The 16,545-nt window shown below is 35.6% G+C and overlaps 1 protein-coding gene across 13 annotated transcripts in view; it reads right to left on the bottom strand.

Annotated features, from left to right (window-relative positions):
• The window catches only part of FUT8 (fucosyltransferase 8 (alpha (1,6) fucosyltransferase)), a 334,040-nt gene that overhangs the window by 162,226 nt on the left and 155,269 nt on the right, over positions 1 to 16,545 (bottom strand). For all 13 annotated transcript variants that reach the window (XM_010846753.1, XM_010846746.1, XM_010846750.1 and 10 more), the window contains one exon: positions 14,705 to 15,132. In XM_010846753.1, the coding sequence (XP_010845055.1) occupies positions 14,705 to 14,907 (203 nt within the window). In that variant the 5' untranslated portion in view covers positions 14,908 to 15,132. The remainder of the gene's footprint in view (positions 1 to 14,704; positions 15,133 to 16,545) is intronic.

Raw genomic sequence — 16,545 nt, forward strand, 5'->3', positions numbered from 1 at the left:
TCTTTGGTGTTAGGTGTCTGTTGGTTTACAGCATCTATTTTCTTTGTGAATTGCACCTTTTATCATTACAAATATTCATCTTTGCTTCATTTAAAAATAAATTAATTAATTAAAAAAAAACAAAACTTCCCAGTGAAATAAAAGTACGCCTAAAAGAAATGAGAGAAATGGCTCAGGAAAGTTTTTTTCCTTGTACACTGTTTATAGGAGATTATGCATCATCTATAAATGAAGTAACACTGAAACTGATGAATCACTATGGCCATATTTCCTATTATTATTTACCTTTAATTATCAGTAATATGTGTTTGAAACCATTATCAGTTCATTAATGCTAACATAAAAGAATAAAGAATAAAAGATTAAAAAAACATTTAGTCAAGGCCCCTAAATTCAAATATTCAAACATCATAAAGTGTTTAATGCATACTCACTTTGTCTATATGACAAAACTAAATCACAAAGTTTAAATAACTTCATCTTGGTTATTTAAGATTTTAATATTTTTATTCATGTGATATTTCTCAAAGAACAGCCCAATCTTCCCTAAATGCCTGAGTAGTTATCAGATCAGATCAGATCAGATCAGTCGCTCAGTTGTGTCCGACTCTTTGCGACCCCATGAATCGCAGCATGCCAGGCCTCCCTGTCCATCACCAACTCCCGGAGTTCACTCAGACTCATGTCCATCAAGTCAGTGATGCCATCCAGCCATCTCATCCTCTGTCGTCCCCTTCTCCTCTTGCCCTCAATCCCTCCCAGCATCAGAGTCTTTTCCAATGAGTCAACTCTTCGCATGAGGTGGCCAAAGTACTGGAGTTTCAGCTTTAGCATCATTCCTTCCAAAGAAATCCCAGGGCTGATCTCCTTTAGAATGGACTGGTTGGAGTAGTTATAATGAATAATTAAAATTTCTATATTTTAAATAAAGCTCACGGTCAGTTCTGTTCAGTTCAATTGCTCAGTCGTGTCCGACTCTTTGCGACCCCATGGACTGTGTAGCATGCCAGGCTTCCTTGTCCATCACCAACTCCCAGAGCTTGCTCAAACTCATCTCCATTAAGTCAGTGATGCCATCCAACCATCTCATCCTCTGTCGTCCCCTTCTCCCCCGCCTTTCTTCGCATCACATGGCCAAAGTACTGGAGTTTCAGCTTCAGCATCAGTCCTTCCAATGAATAGTTAGGATTTTAATATCTTTATTCATGTGACACCTTTCTCAAAGAATGGTGCAAAAAAAAAAAAAAGAATGGGGCAGTCTTCCCTAAAGGCCCTTCTGAGTAGTTATAATGAATAATTAAAATTTATGTATTTTAAATAAAGCTTATGGTGGGCAAATATAATTCCAACATATAAAACCAACTCATCTTAAAAAAAATTCATATAATTCAGTTATGAAAGCCAAATCCTAAGGAACAAAACCTACTCTATACTCCTTCATGATCTAGTATATTATGTAATTATTTTGTCTCTGTAAAGACTTATAAATTTATTGAATATGATCATCTATCCCAATCAACCTTCTCTACTTTTGTATTCTAGGCCAAAAAAAGTCAACTGATTTTCTCAGGGTAAACAGTCACTCTGAGGAACATTTACATTTTATGAAATCTAATGTGTTATGCTAAATATTTAATATGATTTTTTTTTCCTTTCTAGTAAAGAGAAACAAGTATTCTGAGTTCTAGGAAAGTGTTTAAATTATGTTTTTTTTTTTTAATTATCAACTATCATTAGCTAAAGAGCTATTTATTGACAAACTACTAATAGAAAGGAATTCTTCCAGGTATGCTTTAAAATCTCCTTTAAAACTATTCCCACACTAACTTCTCTCCAAACCTATGATGACTGTGGGTTACCTGAAATAAACACACAAATTTTACCTTGTGCAACACATTTTCTGGCAATCACTTCTATATAGATGATTCCCAAAGGTACCTTTCTCATCCTGACTTTTTCCCTGACTTCTAGATTAACTTTCTAACCTTCCACTGGATAGGTTTAGAAAGCACATCAAGATCAATCTATCTAGATTTCACCTTGATCTCTTTCTCCTAAGAGATACACTGTATTGGTCAATGAAGCAGAGATCACTGATATTAGTAAAAAACAAAACAAAACAAAAACTTCCAACCTGCCCAAACTCCTACTTTCCTTTACCACACAACAGGGGGTACAATGGGAGAAAAAATTAAAAATAAATCAAAGGAAAACCTGAACAACCAGACCTTAAAATGGGCAAGAAACAGAACAGATCTAGGGATCTAAATATAGGAACTATTGGGAATCTCTTTATAGCAGCTGTATTAAGATAAATGAATTCCAACAATTTTCAATATAGGTAGTTTTCATTTCAAGTAGAATAAAATAGTTAATGGCAAACCCTGCTCTACTCATGGACTGTTGGCTCAACAGATGACTCCATGCATGGAATTCTCCAGGCAAGAACACTGGAGTGTATAGCCATTCCCTTTTCCAGGAGATCTTCCCAACCCAAGGATCAAACCCAGGTCTGCACTGCAGGCAGATTCTTTACTGTCTGAGCAACCAGGGAAACCCTGTTGTAATAATAACAATAAAAATAATTTGAAAACAAGTAACTTGAAAATATAACCCATTTAAAGCCATTAGATAGGTATTTTCAAATGCAGGATTAAATTAACTAACAATCCAGAGAACAGCATTGTATAACTAGCCCATGTTTTTATCTAGGGAGCACTTACTGTCTAGCTATGACATGAGGTACAGGTTTGGATTCTACAAAAGATTTTGAAAATTTGGGAACTATAGGAACAACAAATTTATAGCCAGTTTTGTCCATGGTACAGTAGCTTAATTTGAAGAGATGCTTGTTGTTGTTCAGTAACTAAGTCTTGTCTGACTCTTTGTGACCCCACAAACTGCAGCACACCAGGCTTCCCTGTCATCTCTACCTCCCAAGGTTACTCAAACTCATGTTCATTGAGTCAGAGATGCCATCCAACCATCTCACCATCTGTTGTCCTCTTCTTCTCTTGCCCTCAATCTTTCCCAGCATCAGGGTCTTTTCAAATGAGTCAGCTCTTTGAATCAGGTAGCTAAAGTACTGGAGTTTCAGCTTCAGCATGTCGTTCCAATGAATGTTCCGGGTTGATTTCATTTAGGACTGACTGGTTTGATCTCCTTGCAGTCCAAGGGACTCTCAAGAGTCTTCTCCAACACAACAGTTCAAAAGCATCAATTCTTTAGTGCTCAGTCTCCTTTACAGTCCAACTCTCGCATATATATGACTACTGGAAAAATCATAGCTTTAGATTATATGGACCTTTGTCAGCAAAGTAATGTCTCTGCTTTTTAATACACTGTCTAGGTTGTCATAGGTATTCTTCCAAGGAGCAAGAGTCTTTTAATTCATGGCTGCAGTCACTGTCCAAATTGATTTTGAAGTCCAAGAAAATGAAATCTGACACTGTTTCCACATTTTCCCCATTTGCCATGAAGTGATAGAACTGGATGCCATGACCTTAGTTTTGTGAATGCTGAGTTTTAGGTCAGCTTTTTCACTCTCCTCTTTCACCTTTATCAAGAGGCTCTGTAGTTCCTCTTCACTTTCTGCCATTAAAGTGGTATCGTCTGCATGTCTGAGATTGTTGATATTTCTCCTGGCAATCTTGATTCCAGCTTGTGATTCATCCAGCCCAGCATTTCACATGATGTACTCTTTATGTATGTTAAATAAGCAGGGTGACAATATACAGTCTTGACGTACTCCTTTCCCAATTTTGAACCAGTCCATTGTTTCATGTCCAGTTCTAAGTACTGCTTCTTGTCCTGCATACAGGATTCTCAGGAGCCAGGTAAGGTGGTCTGGTAATGCCACCTCATTAAGAATATTTCACAGTTCGTTGTGATCCACACAATCAAAGGCTTTAGCATAGTCAATGAAGCAGAAGTAGATTTTCTTTTGGAATTCCCTTGCTTTTTTTTATGATCCAGTGGATGTTGGCAATTTGATCTCTGGTTCTTCTGCCTTTTCTAAACTCAGCTTATACATCTGGAAGTTCTCAGTTCACGTACCACTGAAGCCTAACTTGAAGGATTTTGATGATAATCTTGCTGGCATGTGAAATGAGTGCAACTGTATGGTAATTTGAACATTCTTTGGCATTGTCTTTCTTTGGGATTGGAATGAAAACTGACCTTTTCCAGTCCTGTGGCCACTGCTGAGTTTTCCAAATTTGCTGGCATATTGAGTGTAGCACTTTCACAGTATCATCTTTTAGGATTTGAAATAGGTCAACTGGAATTCCATCATCTCCACTAGTTTTGTTCGTAGTAATGCTTCCTAAGGCCCACTTGACTGCATATCACAGGATGTCTGGCTTAGATGAGTGATCATACCATCGTTGTTATCTGGGTTATTTGAGATCTTTTTTGTATAGTTCTGTGTATTCTTGCCACCTCTTCTTAATCTCGTCTGCTTTTTTTAGGTAGGTCCTTGCTGTTTCTGTCCTTTTTTGTGCCCATCTTTCCATGAAATGTTCCCTTGGTATCTCCAATTTTCTTGAAGAGATCTCTAGTCTTCCCCATTCTATTGCTTTCCTCTATTTCTTTGTATTATTCACTTAAGAAGGCTTTCTTATCTCTCCTTGCTATTCTCTGTGACTCTGCATTCAGTTGGGAATATCTTTCCCTTTCTCCTTTGCCTTTCACATCTCTTCTTTCTCAGCTATTTGTAAGACCTACTAAGACAACCACTTTGTCTTCTTGCATTTCTTCTCCTTGGAGATCGTTTTGGTCACTACTTTCTGTACAAAGTTATGAACCTCCGTCCATAGTTTTTCAGGCACTCTATCAGATCTAGTCCCTTGAATCCCTTCATTACTTCTACTGTATAATCACTAGGGGTTTGATTTAGGTTATAGCTGACTAGATTAGTGGTTTTCCCTACTTTCTTCAATTTGAGCCTGAATTTTGCAGTAAGGAGCTGATGATCTGAGCCACAGTCAGTTCCAGGTCTTGTTTTTGCTGACTGTAAAGAGCTTCTTCAGCTTTGACTGCAAAGAATATAATCAATCTGATTTCGGTACTGACCTTCTGGTGATGTCCATGTGTAAAATCACCTCTTGTGTTGTTGGAAGAGAGTGTTTGCTATCACCAATGGTCATGGGATGCTAGAGAGAAATTTTAAGACGGACTAAAATTTTTCAGTCCTGGACATTACAAGACAAAGTCCTATTTGAGACCTACCTTAAAGTCATAGTTATTTTTTTTTTCACTGTTTGCTATATTTATATGATACACAGTTTAAGATGCCAATGAGCAAGACTGAACACATCTAAAAGGCCGACTAAATTTCCCACAATATTTAAGTCCTGAAAGAAATCCATCAAGTCCTCAATTAAAAAGCATGGAAGATTTACACCTAAGTAACAAGCAAGAAAAAGAAGTGGGCTAAGTATTACTAATTTAGCCATGACCCAGCTCAATCCCTAATTGCACTAGATGACATAACAGTCCCAGAAATAATATATCCATATCAGAGGGAAGTTTCCATAATTTCCAAACTACTTTTAGACAACATATTTTCAAAATATTTTGTCACACTATCTAACAAAAATAAAGATCCCCTGAAGTGGGAAATGGCAACCCACCCTAGTATTCTTAAAAAAGGGAAAAAAAAAAAAAAAAAATTCCTGGACATGTAAGGAGGAAAAAAATCTGACCAATAACCAATAGGAAAAGATGAACAAAAAATGATCCAGATATCATCCAGGTATTAGTAGACAATATAATAGCTATATTAGAATAATGACTTAAAGAAATTATTTAAAAAACATGGACAATATTGATGAAAAATAGAAAATTTACAAAAAATTTTGAAATCATACACAGAAAGGTTGAAAGCAAAGAGAAAAAAGATAAACTAAAACATCAATCAAAATAAAGTCATTGAAGCAGTTAAAAAAAAAAAAGAATGAACTAGATATTTTGGAATCAAAATATATAAAAAATTACTAATTGGGTGTGCTTAACATCAGAATTAGTGCAGAAGACAGATTAAATAAATTGGAAGACAGTTCAAAACAGAACACATAAAATGAAGTACAAAAACAAATTAGATTGTGAAAAACACATAAAAGGCATGTGAGACATCATAAAAGGAAATGTACTAATACGTGTAAGTGGAGTTTCAAGAGAAAAGAGAAAGAATAGTCTAGAAGCAGTATTTAAAGAGGTAATAGCTGAGGATTTTCTAAAACCTATGATATCAAATCTTAGAATTGAACTCAGTGAATTTCAAACTAGATAAAAACAAAGTTATATCTGGGTGTCACGGTCAACTTGTATAACACCAAGACAAAAATTTAAATGCAAAAGTAGCTAAAGAAAAAGATGAACTTCAAGTAAAATTGCTGACTTTTCAACAAAAACTATGTAAGTGAGAAAACAATAGAATGACATGTTTAAAGTGCTAAAAAAATTAAATTCTAATGTGCCAAATTAAATTGTATACAAGCAAACATTATCTCAACAGTGCATATGTTTTAAAAGTTTTCGGAAAAAGAAAATCAAAAAACATTTATTGCCATCAAATTTGCACTACCAAAAATACTAAAGGATATTCTCCAGACTGAGGGGAAATGATCAGCATGGAAGAAATAAACTGCAGGAAGGAATAAACAACATTAGAAAGAATAAATATGTAGTTAATTATAGAGGAATATGATTAATTTATATCAAAATTATAATAACATAATGTGCACTTTATAACAGACACTGGGTTAAAATACAGTCCTAAATACCTAGCAAGTTTAAAAGAAAAATCACAAAAGAAATTTGAAACTATTTTTGACTGAATATCAATTAAAATAAGTCACTGACAGAATTGGCAAGATGCAACTGTGCTCTCTACAGCTGTGATTAGTGCGAAATTTATAGCTCTCCAGGCATATGTTAGGAAAAAAGCAAGGCTTAAAATGAATAATATAAAATTCTTTCTGAAAAAGCTTTAAACAGAAAGAAACAAAAAAAACACCCTCCAAAGATACTACAAGAAGGAAATTAACAAACTAAGAATAGAAATCAATAAAATTATAAACATACAATGGGGGGGGGGGAAACAGGAGAAATTCTTCAAAAAAATAAATAAAATCAATAAACTGCAAGATAAAAGGGGAAAATATAAACAAATCAAGAATGAAAAAGGAAACAGTACTACAGATATTATAGGTGAAAAGTAAAAAGGAATTATGAACAGCTTTATGCTAATATATTTGAAAATCTTGATAAAATGGACATATTTCTTAAAAAATACATTTTACCAAAACTGACATTAAAAAAAATAGAAAATATGCATGGTCCAATTTCTATTAAAAAAAAAACAAATGTAAAATCTGAAGTCTTCCCACATGTCTCCTGTCTCTACAAAAACCAACCTATGTTCCTCCCCCCGCTCACCCAAAATAAAGACTTCAGGCCCAGACAGCTTCACTGGTGAAATTCTAACAAAGATATAAAATAGAATGGATTCCAATTTTATATGAACACTTTCTGAGAATAAAATTTTTCTATATAACCTTAATACTAAAACCCTAAAGACACTGTAAGAAGGAAATATTATAGGTAAGCATGTCTTGTTAACATAGCAAACAATCCACTAGCAAATTCAATACAGCTATATATGACAAGGTTAATACAAATTCCAGGGAGAAAGCATCTGATTGTTAGACTGAGAAGGCTAGGAATATTGACTAAAAATCTCACTAAGATATTCTAACATAGGAAAGGAATATTTTCCATATGGAAAAGTAAGACATTCTTGATAGCATAAGGAATAATGGATGGAGGATTGCCAAAATAAAAGTAAAAAAAAAAAAGGTGGGGGGAAGGTTATAGCTTGATTCTCTACACACTCCAATCTATTCACTTTCTATAAGAATAGAATCAGTATACTCTTTTAATGGAAAGACTCTTGCTCCTTGGCAGAAAAGCTATGACAAACCTAGACAGCAGATTCTAAAGCAGAGACATCACTTTTCTGACAAAGGTCCATATAGTCAAATCTATGGTTTTTCCAGTAGTCATGTATGGATGTGAAAGTTGGACCATAAAGAAGGATGAGCACTAAACAATTCATGCTTTGGAACTGTGGTGCTGGAGAAGACTCTTGAGAGTTCCCTGGACAGCAAGGAGATCAAACCAGTCAATCCTAAAGGAAATCAACCCTTTATTCATTGGAAGAGACTGATGCTAAGGCTGAAGCTCCAATACTTTGGCTACCTGATGCATACAGCCGACTCATTGAAAAAGACTCTGATGCTGGGAAAGATTGAAGGCGGGAGGAGAAGGGGACGACGGAGGATGAGATGGCTGGATGGCATCACCGACTCAATGAACATGAGTTTGAGCAAACTCCGGGAGATGGCTGACGGACAGGGAAGCCTGGCATGCTACAGTCTATGGGGTCACAAAGAGTCGTACACAACTGAGCGACTCAACACAAGTACACTCTTTACAAATGAGACAAGCACTTAGGGAGAAGGTTGCCTACAGCAAATCCTCTAAACAACCAACAGGAACAAAGGCATCTGCAATTTCTAATACCAGTTTCACAAACTGAAGTAAGATATGACCTATGAAAAACCACATCAGTTTCCTTCCTACCCATGGCAGTTTTTCATTCTTTTGTTGTATCAGACAAATTTTTCCACTGGAAGACTCATGATTTGGCTCTAATCCAACTGAGGAGACTAGTATGTAGCTCAGAAATACAGATACTCTAAGTTAATTATACCTTCATGGTCTGTAAAATTTAGCTTATAGCTAATATCTAAATTCCAGAAGAAATATTTTCTTTCCTAGACCAAAAAAAAGGCTACAGATTCACACAGAATTTTTTAAAATTATGCTCCCCAAAATAAATGGAAGTAGAATAAGGAATTAAGAGGAAAGCTTTCAATTAAGCACTCCTTAAATTTTACAAGTTCTGTCCAGTTCTGATATCTGTCAATGAGGTTCACTGCTCAGAGGGTTTCAGAACAAGTTTCAGTAATTTTCCAGGTGTTTTCTGCTAATTTCTACTCTGAGAGGCAGAATGGCGGGTTCAAATCCTAAGAATAAGAAGCAAAGATTCTGTGAACTGATAGCAACTTCACATTAGTAAAAGTTGAGACAAAACAAATATGAAATTTGAAAAGGCATTCCTGTAGGGTGGCATGCTAAAAAGCAATGACTTACAAGCTTTTAAAGAAAGATATTACGTGTATATTCAAGATGCTGGCAATCAACAAGTAAGAAAAGGATGATTGGGGAAAGCCAGATAAAAGCATGAAGGAAACATGGGAAAATAAGCAGATGTACCTTGGTACCAAAGCCATGCAATTTAATCATTAATTAAGGTCAGCAACACCTCATGTCTAGATTAATACTGTATTTCCCAGTTAATTTCACTCTAGTCAAGTACAAGGCAAAATCTACCTGAAAATCTAAATCTTCCTCAACCATTTTCACAGTGTCACTCCTCTGCTGAAAAACCAATTATGATTTCTTGTTATCTATCAACCAAGCCTACACTAAACTCTGGCTGTTTAAGACCACTATAATGTGACCTAATCTATTCAACATTACATCTAGAGATGAGAACTGTGGGTCAAAATGGCTACAAATTCTTTGCAGTTCCTACTTCTATTCCCTACATGTGGAAAGTCCCTTTGACTTGCAAAGATTAACAGAATGTGGCAGAAGTGATACTGTGTAACTTTTCATGCTTGGCCTCAAGAGGATTTGCAATTTCTACTTTTGCCTGCTTAGAACACTGCAAGGTAAGAAACCAGGGCTATCCTTCTAGAGAAGCCAGATAGGGGGAACCAGCTGACGGTCCCTTAATCACGAAACATTTGTGAGGTCATCAGACTGCCCAATCACAATGAAGCCACCAGATGGCTACAACCACATCAATGATTCCAGATATCATTAGAAAAACAGTCCAGCTGAGGCCAACTGAAATAGAATAATCAGAAGCAAATAAATGTTTACTGGTTTATGCTACTATATTTTTATTTTATATCTACGCATATATACATAAAATACATTTTGTTATATATGAAACCCCAGTTTTTAAAAAGAATTCATTAAGAAAACAAATAACTCAATTTATAAATAAGCAAGAAATCTGAGTAGATACTTCACCAAAGCACATACATGAATAGGAAATAAGCACATAAAAAAATGCTCACCATCATTAATCATTACAGAAATGCAAACTGAAACTATATGAGATGACACTACAGATCTATTAAAACAGCTAAAGTAAAAACACCTGACAACAGCATGTGCCAGCAAGGGTGAGAGCTGTAACCCTCAAGCACTGCTGGTGGAAATAAAAAATAGTTCAAGTACTCTGAAAAACATTTGGGTAGCCTCTTATATACAGTTAAAATGCACTTACACATGACCCAGCAATTCTACTCCTAGGTATTTACCCAAGACAAATAAAAAATCACACACAGAAACTCAGGAAAAATGCTTTTAACAGCTTCATTCATAATAGCCCCCAAAATGGAAATATTAACATCTTTCAACTGGTGAATGCATTCAAAGACAACAACAACATTGACACAAACATACTAAGGAATACTACTCAAAAATGAACTACCAATACACAAAGCAGCACTGATGAATCTCAAATATATCACGCTAAATGAAAAAAAAAAAAAAAAAGACATAAAGGCTACCTATTGCATGATTCTAGTTATATGACATTTTGGAACAGAAAAGTAACACAGAATAGAAAATACATCACTAGATGTCAGGGACAGAAGGTAGAATATAATTTTAACTACAAAAGGGAACAACAGAATTCTGGAGCGAGACAGAATTCTTCTATAATTTGACTGTGGTGCTGGTTACATGACTGTAAGGATCTGTCAAAATTCATAGACATTTTAGCTAAAAGGAGTGAATTTTACCATATAGAAATTATTCATCAACAATTCAGAATTAAATATATATACAGATACACACAGAAATACACACAGGATAATGCTTTTGAACTATGGTATTGGAGAAGACTCTTGAGAGTCCTTTAGACTGCAAGGGGATCAAATCAAGTCAATCCTAAAGGAAATAAACCCTGAATATTCATTGGAAGGACTGATGCTGAACATGAAGTTTCAATACTTTGGCTACGTGATGTGAAGTGCCAACTCATAAGACCCTGATGCTGGGAAAGACTGAAGGCAACAGGAGAAGTGGGCAGCAGAAAATGAGATGGTTGGATAGCATCACTGATTCAATGGACATGAATTTGAGCAAACTCTGGGAGACAGTGGAAGACAGAAGAGCCTGGCATGCTTGCAAAGAGTCAGATATGACTTAGCGACTGAAAAACAACAACATACAGCAACCTCCCCACATTGATCTAAAACATTTGTATCCCTCAGAGTAATGATCTTCAAATTATTTTCCCAAATTTGTAGTCCTATCAACAAGATTAGCAAACACAAGCTAGAGGGTTGGGCAACTGCTTTTAAAAAATGACTGTCCTGAATGTTTAAAAATTGTAGTTTCAGACTTTTGACTTACTTTTCAATTTCAAGCCATATACCGTATCTAAAAGAAATAACCTAACTTTACAAGACATCTGAATTAGGTGGTTCCAGTGGTAAAGAATCCACCTGCCAATGTAGGAGACACAGGAGATGCAGATTTGATACCTGGGTCAGGAAGATCCCCTGGAGGAGGAAATGGAAACCTACTCCAGTATTCTTGCAGGGATAATCCTATGGACAAAGGAGCCTGGTCGGCTATACAGTCCATAGGGTTGCAAAGAGTCTGACACGACTGAGCATGCACACATGCAGGCTTCTGGGTTACTTTCTAATTCCAATCCACATACTGTATCTCAAAAAAATAATCTAGCTTTATAGACATTTGGATTAATTCTACATAGTCTACCTTCTGAACACATTTTCTTATTAAAAAAAGACACAGAAAACTGAGTATGAAATATTACAATAAAGGGAGAAAAAGAAACCAATGCCACTAGCACCTCTACTGCTCTTCCTCTGATATCAGGGACTTTAAAATAAAATCTCTTGGTGCACTGGGATGACCCAGAGGGATGGTATGGGGAGGGAGGTGGGAGGGGGGTTCAGGACGGGGAACACGTGTACACCCAGGTGGATGCATGTTGATGTATGGCAAAACCAATACAATATTGTAAAGTAAAATAAATAAACAAAAATTTTAAAAATAAATAAAATCTCTTTGGAGAAAACACAAATGGTCCTATCAATAAAGTTGATGGAAAGGCCTGAGGAAGTTTTCTTCCCTAATTAATTACATATTTTCTTAAAATTATTTGTGTGTGTGTGTGTACAGACAGGCTCCTCTGCTCCATCTGTGCTTTCAGATTGTATATATGCTATAACATGACATATTAAATGTCTACACTCTTAGAAGTTGTCTCTACATTTGAGAAGCTGAGCACTTAATTCTTCAGAAACATGAAAGACTACAAAGAAAGTGACTTAAGAAACTCAAAGATTATTTTGCAGAAGGAATAACTCATATTAAAGCAAGTTTTCCTTCCTGCAATAGAAACAAATATTAGATTGGCCAAAAAGTTCATTCAGGATGTTTCCATGACATCTGAAAGAAAATCCTGACCGAACTTTTTGGCCAACCTAATGCCTGGCTGTTAGAAATAAGCCAACTGAAATATAAGTACTTAAGTTGAAATTAGGGGGAAAATTAGCAATTTTTTATAAGTCTAAATTAAGAGGCAACTCTTTTTTCAAGGAGCAAAATTCCTATAATGTAGAATAAGATCTTACTATAAGGATTCTCCAAAATTAACTACTCTTGCTGATTTGCTACATGAGATGTTTAGTTGAGATTTCTGAATCATTTACTTCTCACTGGTTTCTACTCAAGAGTGAAAGTGAAAGTCACTCAGTTAGTCCATGGAATTCTCCAGGCCAGAATACCGGAATGGGTAGCTGTTCCATTCTCCAGGGTATCTTCCCAACCCAGGGATCGAACCCAGGTTTTCCACATTGCAGGCGGATTCTTTACCAGCTAAGCCACAAGGGAAGCCCCTCTATTCAGAGAGGCAAAACAATTCACCAGTTCCCTGGCTGTCCACTCAAACTGCCAGGATTCAAAATAAGTGCCATCATTTGTGAAAACTGTGATCTTGGGAAAAATTAAATCACTTAATATTCTGTTGATTGCTTATCTGTAAAATGGTTATAAAATCAGAACCAGCATCCCATCAAAAAGTTGTGGAATTCAATGAGATAATCCATATAAAGTCTTTAGCACAGTACTTGGCACAAAATAAACTCTCAACAAATGTCAGCTATTATTACTATCTTCTAATTGTCAATCTTTGGTTCCCATAACAAATGAGTAAGACTCTACTGAAAAGACCATCCTTTCCATGAACCTCCCTGGCTCTTCTCAACAAGGAAATAAAATGATACACAAATTTCAAAAAGTTATCTGTTCACTTTCTAATTCCTGATTACTTTGTACTTTGCTGATTGGTACTACTCCTACAAATGATAGGGATGATGTTTCATTCATTGTTGTAAAACTCGTTTAACACATATCCCAGCTTTCCAAAGAACATAAAGAGATTAAAAATAATATCAGGGTGAAGAAAAGTTATGGAACTAAACAAAAGGAAAGAACCGAGTTCTAAATAAAGAGTGAAGGGCAGTGAGGGCAGGGAAGCACCAAGGGTGGATGATGCTGCCACCAACATTTCTTCATAGAATGTAGAAATGTAGAAGGCTGTAGAAATGTAGAAGGCTCCTCAGCCTCCAAAGCACCACTCTCTCCAGTTCTCCTTCTCCAATTACTCTGAAGGCTCTATGCACAATGGAATGCTTCCACTTTCAACCCCTCAGTTTATTTGTTTCTCAAAAAAGAAATGACTTTGTATTCTTTTTCTCTACACTACTACCCTTAGAGTCAATTATCACCTGTAGATGAGTCTCACTTTTTCATCTTCTCAAATCTTCGACTGCTGTCTTGAGAGACAGCAAGCACTAAATATATAATCACTTTCAAATTTAAGTATGAGGAATGAGAAGATACTAAAGAACTTCTAAATTCAATAACTTTGAAAACAAATATAGAGATTATCTATTTAACACTACATTCACTTGCCCCCCAAAATACAGAACTTTGTTTTTCCCAAAAGTTGATGACTTCTAACAGATGTTTGTCACATTTTTTAATAGACTAGAAGTAGCAATTATAATAAATCTCTAGATTCCAGATACAGTTGTTTTAAGAATGAATTTTTTTCATTTCATAAGTTACAGTTAGACTTAGTCTCTCAATTATTATAATGTGTTTATTATAGTCCATGATGAACATTTTAATATGGACTAATTCAAATCATACAAAGCTTAATTTATTAAAATTATCAAAATTCTGAAGATAATTTGAAACAAAATGTAAGTACATAAATTGAATAGCACAGTTTTTCTATACTAAAATTCATATATAAAACAAGATCTGCTAGAGTAATTCTCTATGTTAACTACATAGAGAAGTAGTACAAAAAGTACCTTACTAAGATATTTACATTTTTGCAAAAATAGCAGTTTATAGAAATCATTAAGAATTTTTTTAATATCTGACTGAAGCCCTGCACCTAAAAACAAAGTACAATATTTCACCATTCTTCCAGTTTCTTAGAACCTACCGGAGAGATTCAGCCATTCGCCTCAAGTCTTCATTTTGCTGTTTTAAGCGTTCAAGCTTTGCCAAAATCTTGGACAGTTCTCGACTAGAGTGATCAGGGTGGTCATTATCTCGTACCAAGTGACCACCTATATAAAATAGCAAGGTCCCCCAGGCAAAAAGAATGAGCATGATCCAACGCCAGGAACCAGTCCATGGCCGCATTTTCAGAGTTTCAACTCACTCTCCTGGGGTCCTGGAGCTCAAAGAATTAAAAACATCATCACTCTGTTTCTAACCAGTGCAAAGGTTCCAGCCTTCGTTGTTTCAACACATGATGCTTCAGACAAATTAGTCTCTCCTGTAGTCCTATGGTGACTCTTTTCAAGAGATCCTCCTGGTGGTATGAGTAGGAAGTTTTATTTTCCTGTGCTTCATGGACTCTACATGCTGTGGAAAGAGAAAGAAATTATTTAAAGTATTTAGGATGTGTAAAATAGCATAAGCTGAGATTCATGGAGTTAAAAGAAACATATTGGTTTTAAGTAGCCAATAGACTTAGCAGCAGCAGCAACAGGCTAGCAAATAATGTAACAAGAAAAAAGGAAAAGCTTTTACATCTCCATATTAAATCAAGGCTCTACAACATAAATTAATTAGCTCTAAGATTGAAAGTCCTCCAAATGCCATTATTACTTTTCCTTCTAACATCACTGTGCAATACAGCACATATACTGAGATTTAAAGACTGTATCTTTGAAAATCCACTCAAAACCAAACAAAATGTACTCGACTACATATTCTGGGCTAGTATTTCCATTATCTCAAACTGAAACATGTTCTCTGTATGAGTGAATTCATATCTACAAAATTTCAACTCCACCCCCTTCTCACTGCTCAGCTGTCATCACACCATTTCACTCTGCAGGTGACATGCAATTAGCCAAGTAAAGGTTATCACAGCCATTATATAGCTGGCAACCACTCCAAACATCATAAGCAAAGATTCATATGGATTATGGTAGATTATTCCTTCCTCAAATTTATTTTAAAATATCAACAATTGCAACAGAAGTCTAATACCAGTTAAATTTTAGTTACTGTGCATCTTACTACAAAATGGATATGCTTTCTCAGGCTAGGTTATTGGTTTCATTTGTCACTTCTACATCATTAAGCTTTGAATTTTTTGAAAACAAAACAATTTTCTCCCCAAGGAAAAAATCTGTAGGCAAAGATATAACTTTAATACCATTTGATAATTTCAGAGCTATGTAAGAAAAGTCTTATTTCCAGGCACAGAGGTCCTTGTAAAAGAGAAGAGAGAAAAGAAATAGTTTCTCTATACAAAACAATGTGATGGGTGCTTAACCATTAATTAAATAGTTACGAAAGACTAGACAGGTTGAAGAAACAGTTTCAACAATTAAAGAATATGACTACTATTTTTGTCCTTTTGAACCCCAAATCTCAATAAAAAAAAATCCACCCTAATGGCCTAAGGGATGTATTTAATTCAGTAAGTTGACAAAAGAAGTATTAACATTTGTGTTAATAATACTGTCTGACAATGCATGCACCACTGTAAAATGTTGTCTTACCACATGTTGAACCTATAATACATTCTACTCAATACTAAGTTAAACCAATAAGACATTCAGTTCAGTTCAGTCGCTCAGTCGTGTCCGACTCTTTGCGACCCCATGAATTGCAGCATGCCAGGCCTCCCTGTCCATCACCAACTCCCAGAGTTCACTCAAACTCATGTCCATCAAGTCGGTGATGCCATCCAGCCATCTCATCCTCTGTCGTCCCCTTCTCCTCCTGTCCCCAATCCTCCCAGCATCAGAGTCTTTTCCAACT

Source organism: Bison bison, unplaced genomic scaffold (assembly GCF_000754665.1).
Source record: "Bison bison bison isolate TAMUID 2011002044 unplaced genomic scaffold, Bison_UMD1.0 scf7180017864239, whole genome shotgun sequence".
Classification (NCBI taxonomy): Eukaryota; Metazoa; Chordata; class Mammalia; order Artiodactyla; family Bovidae; genus Bison; species Bison bison.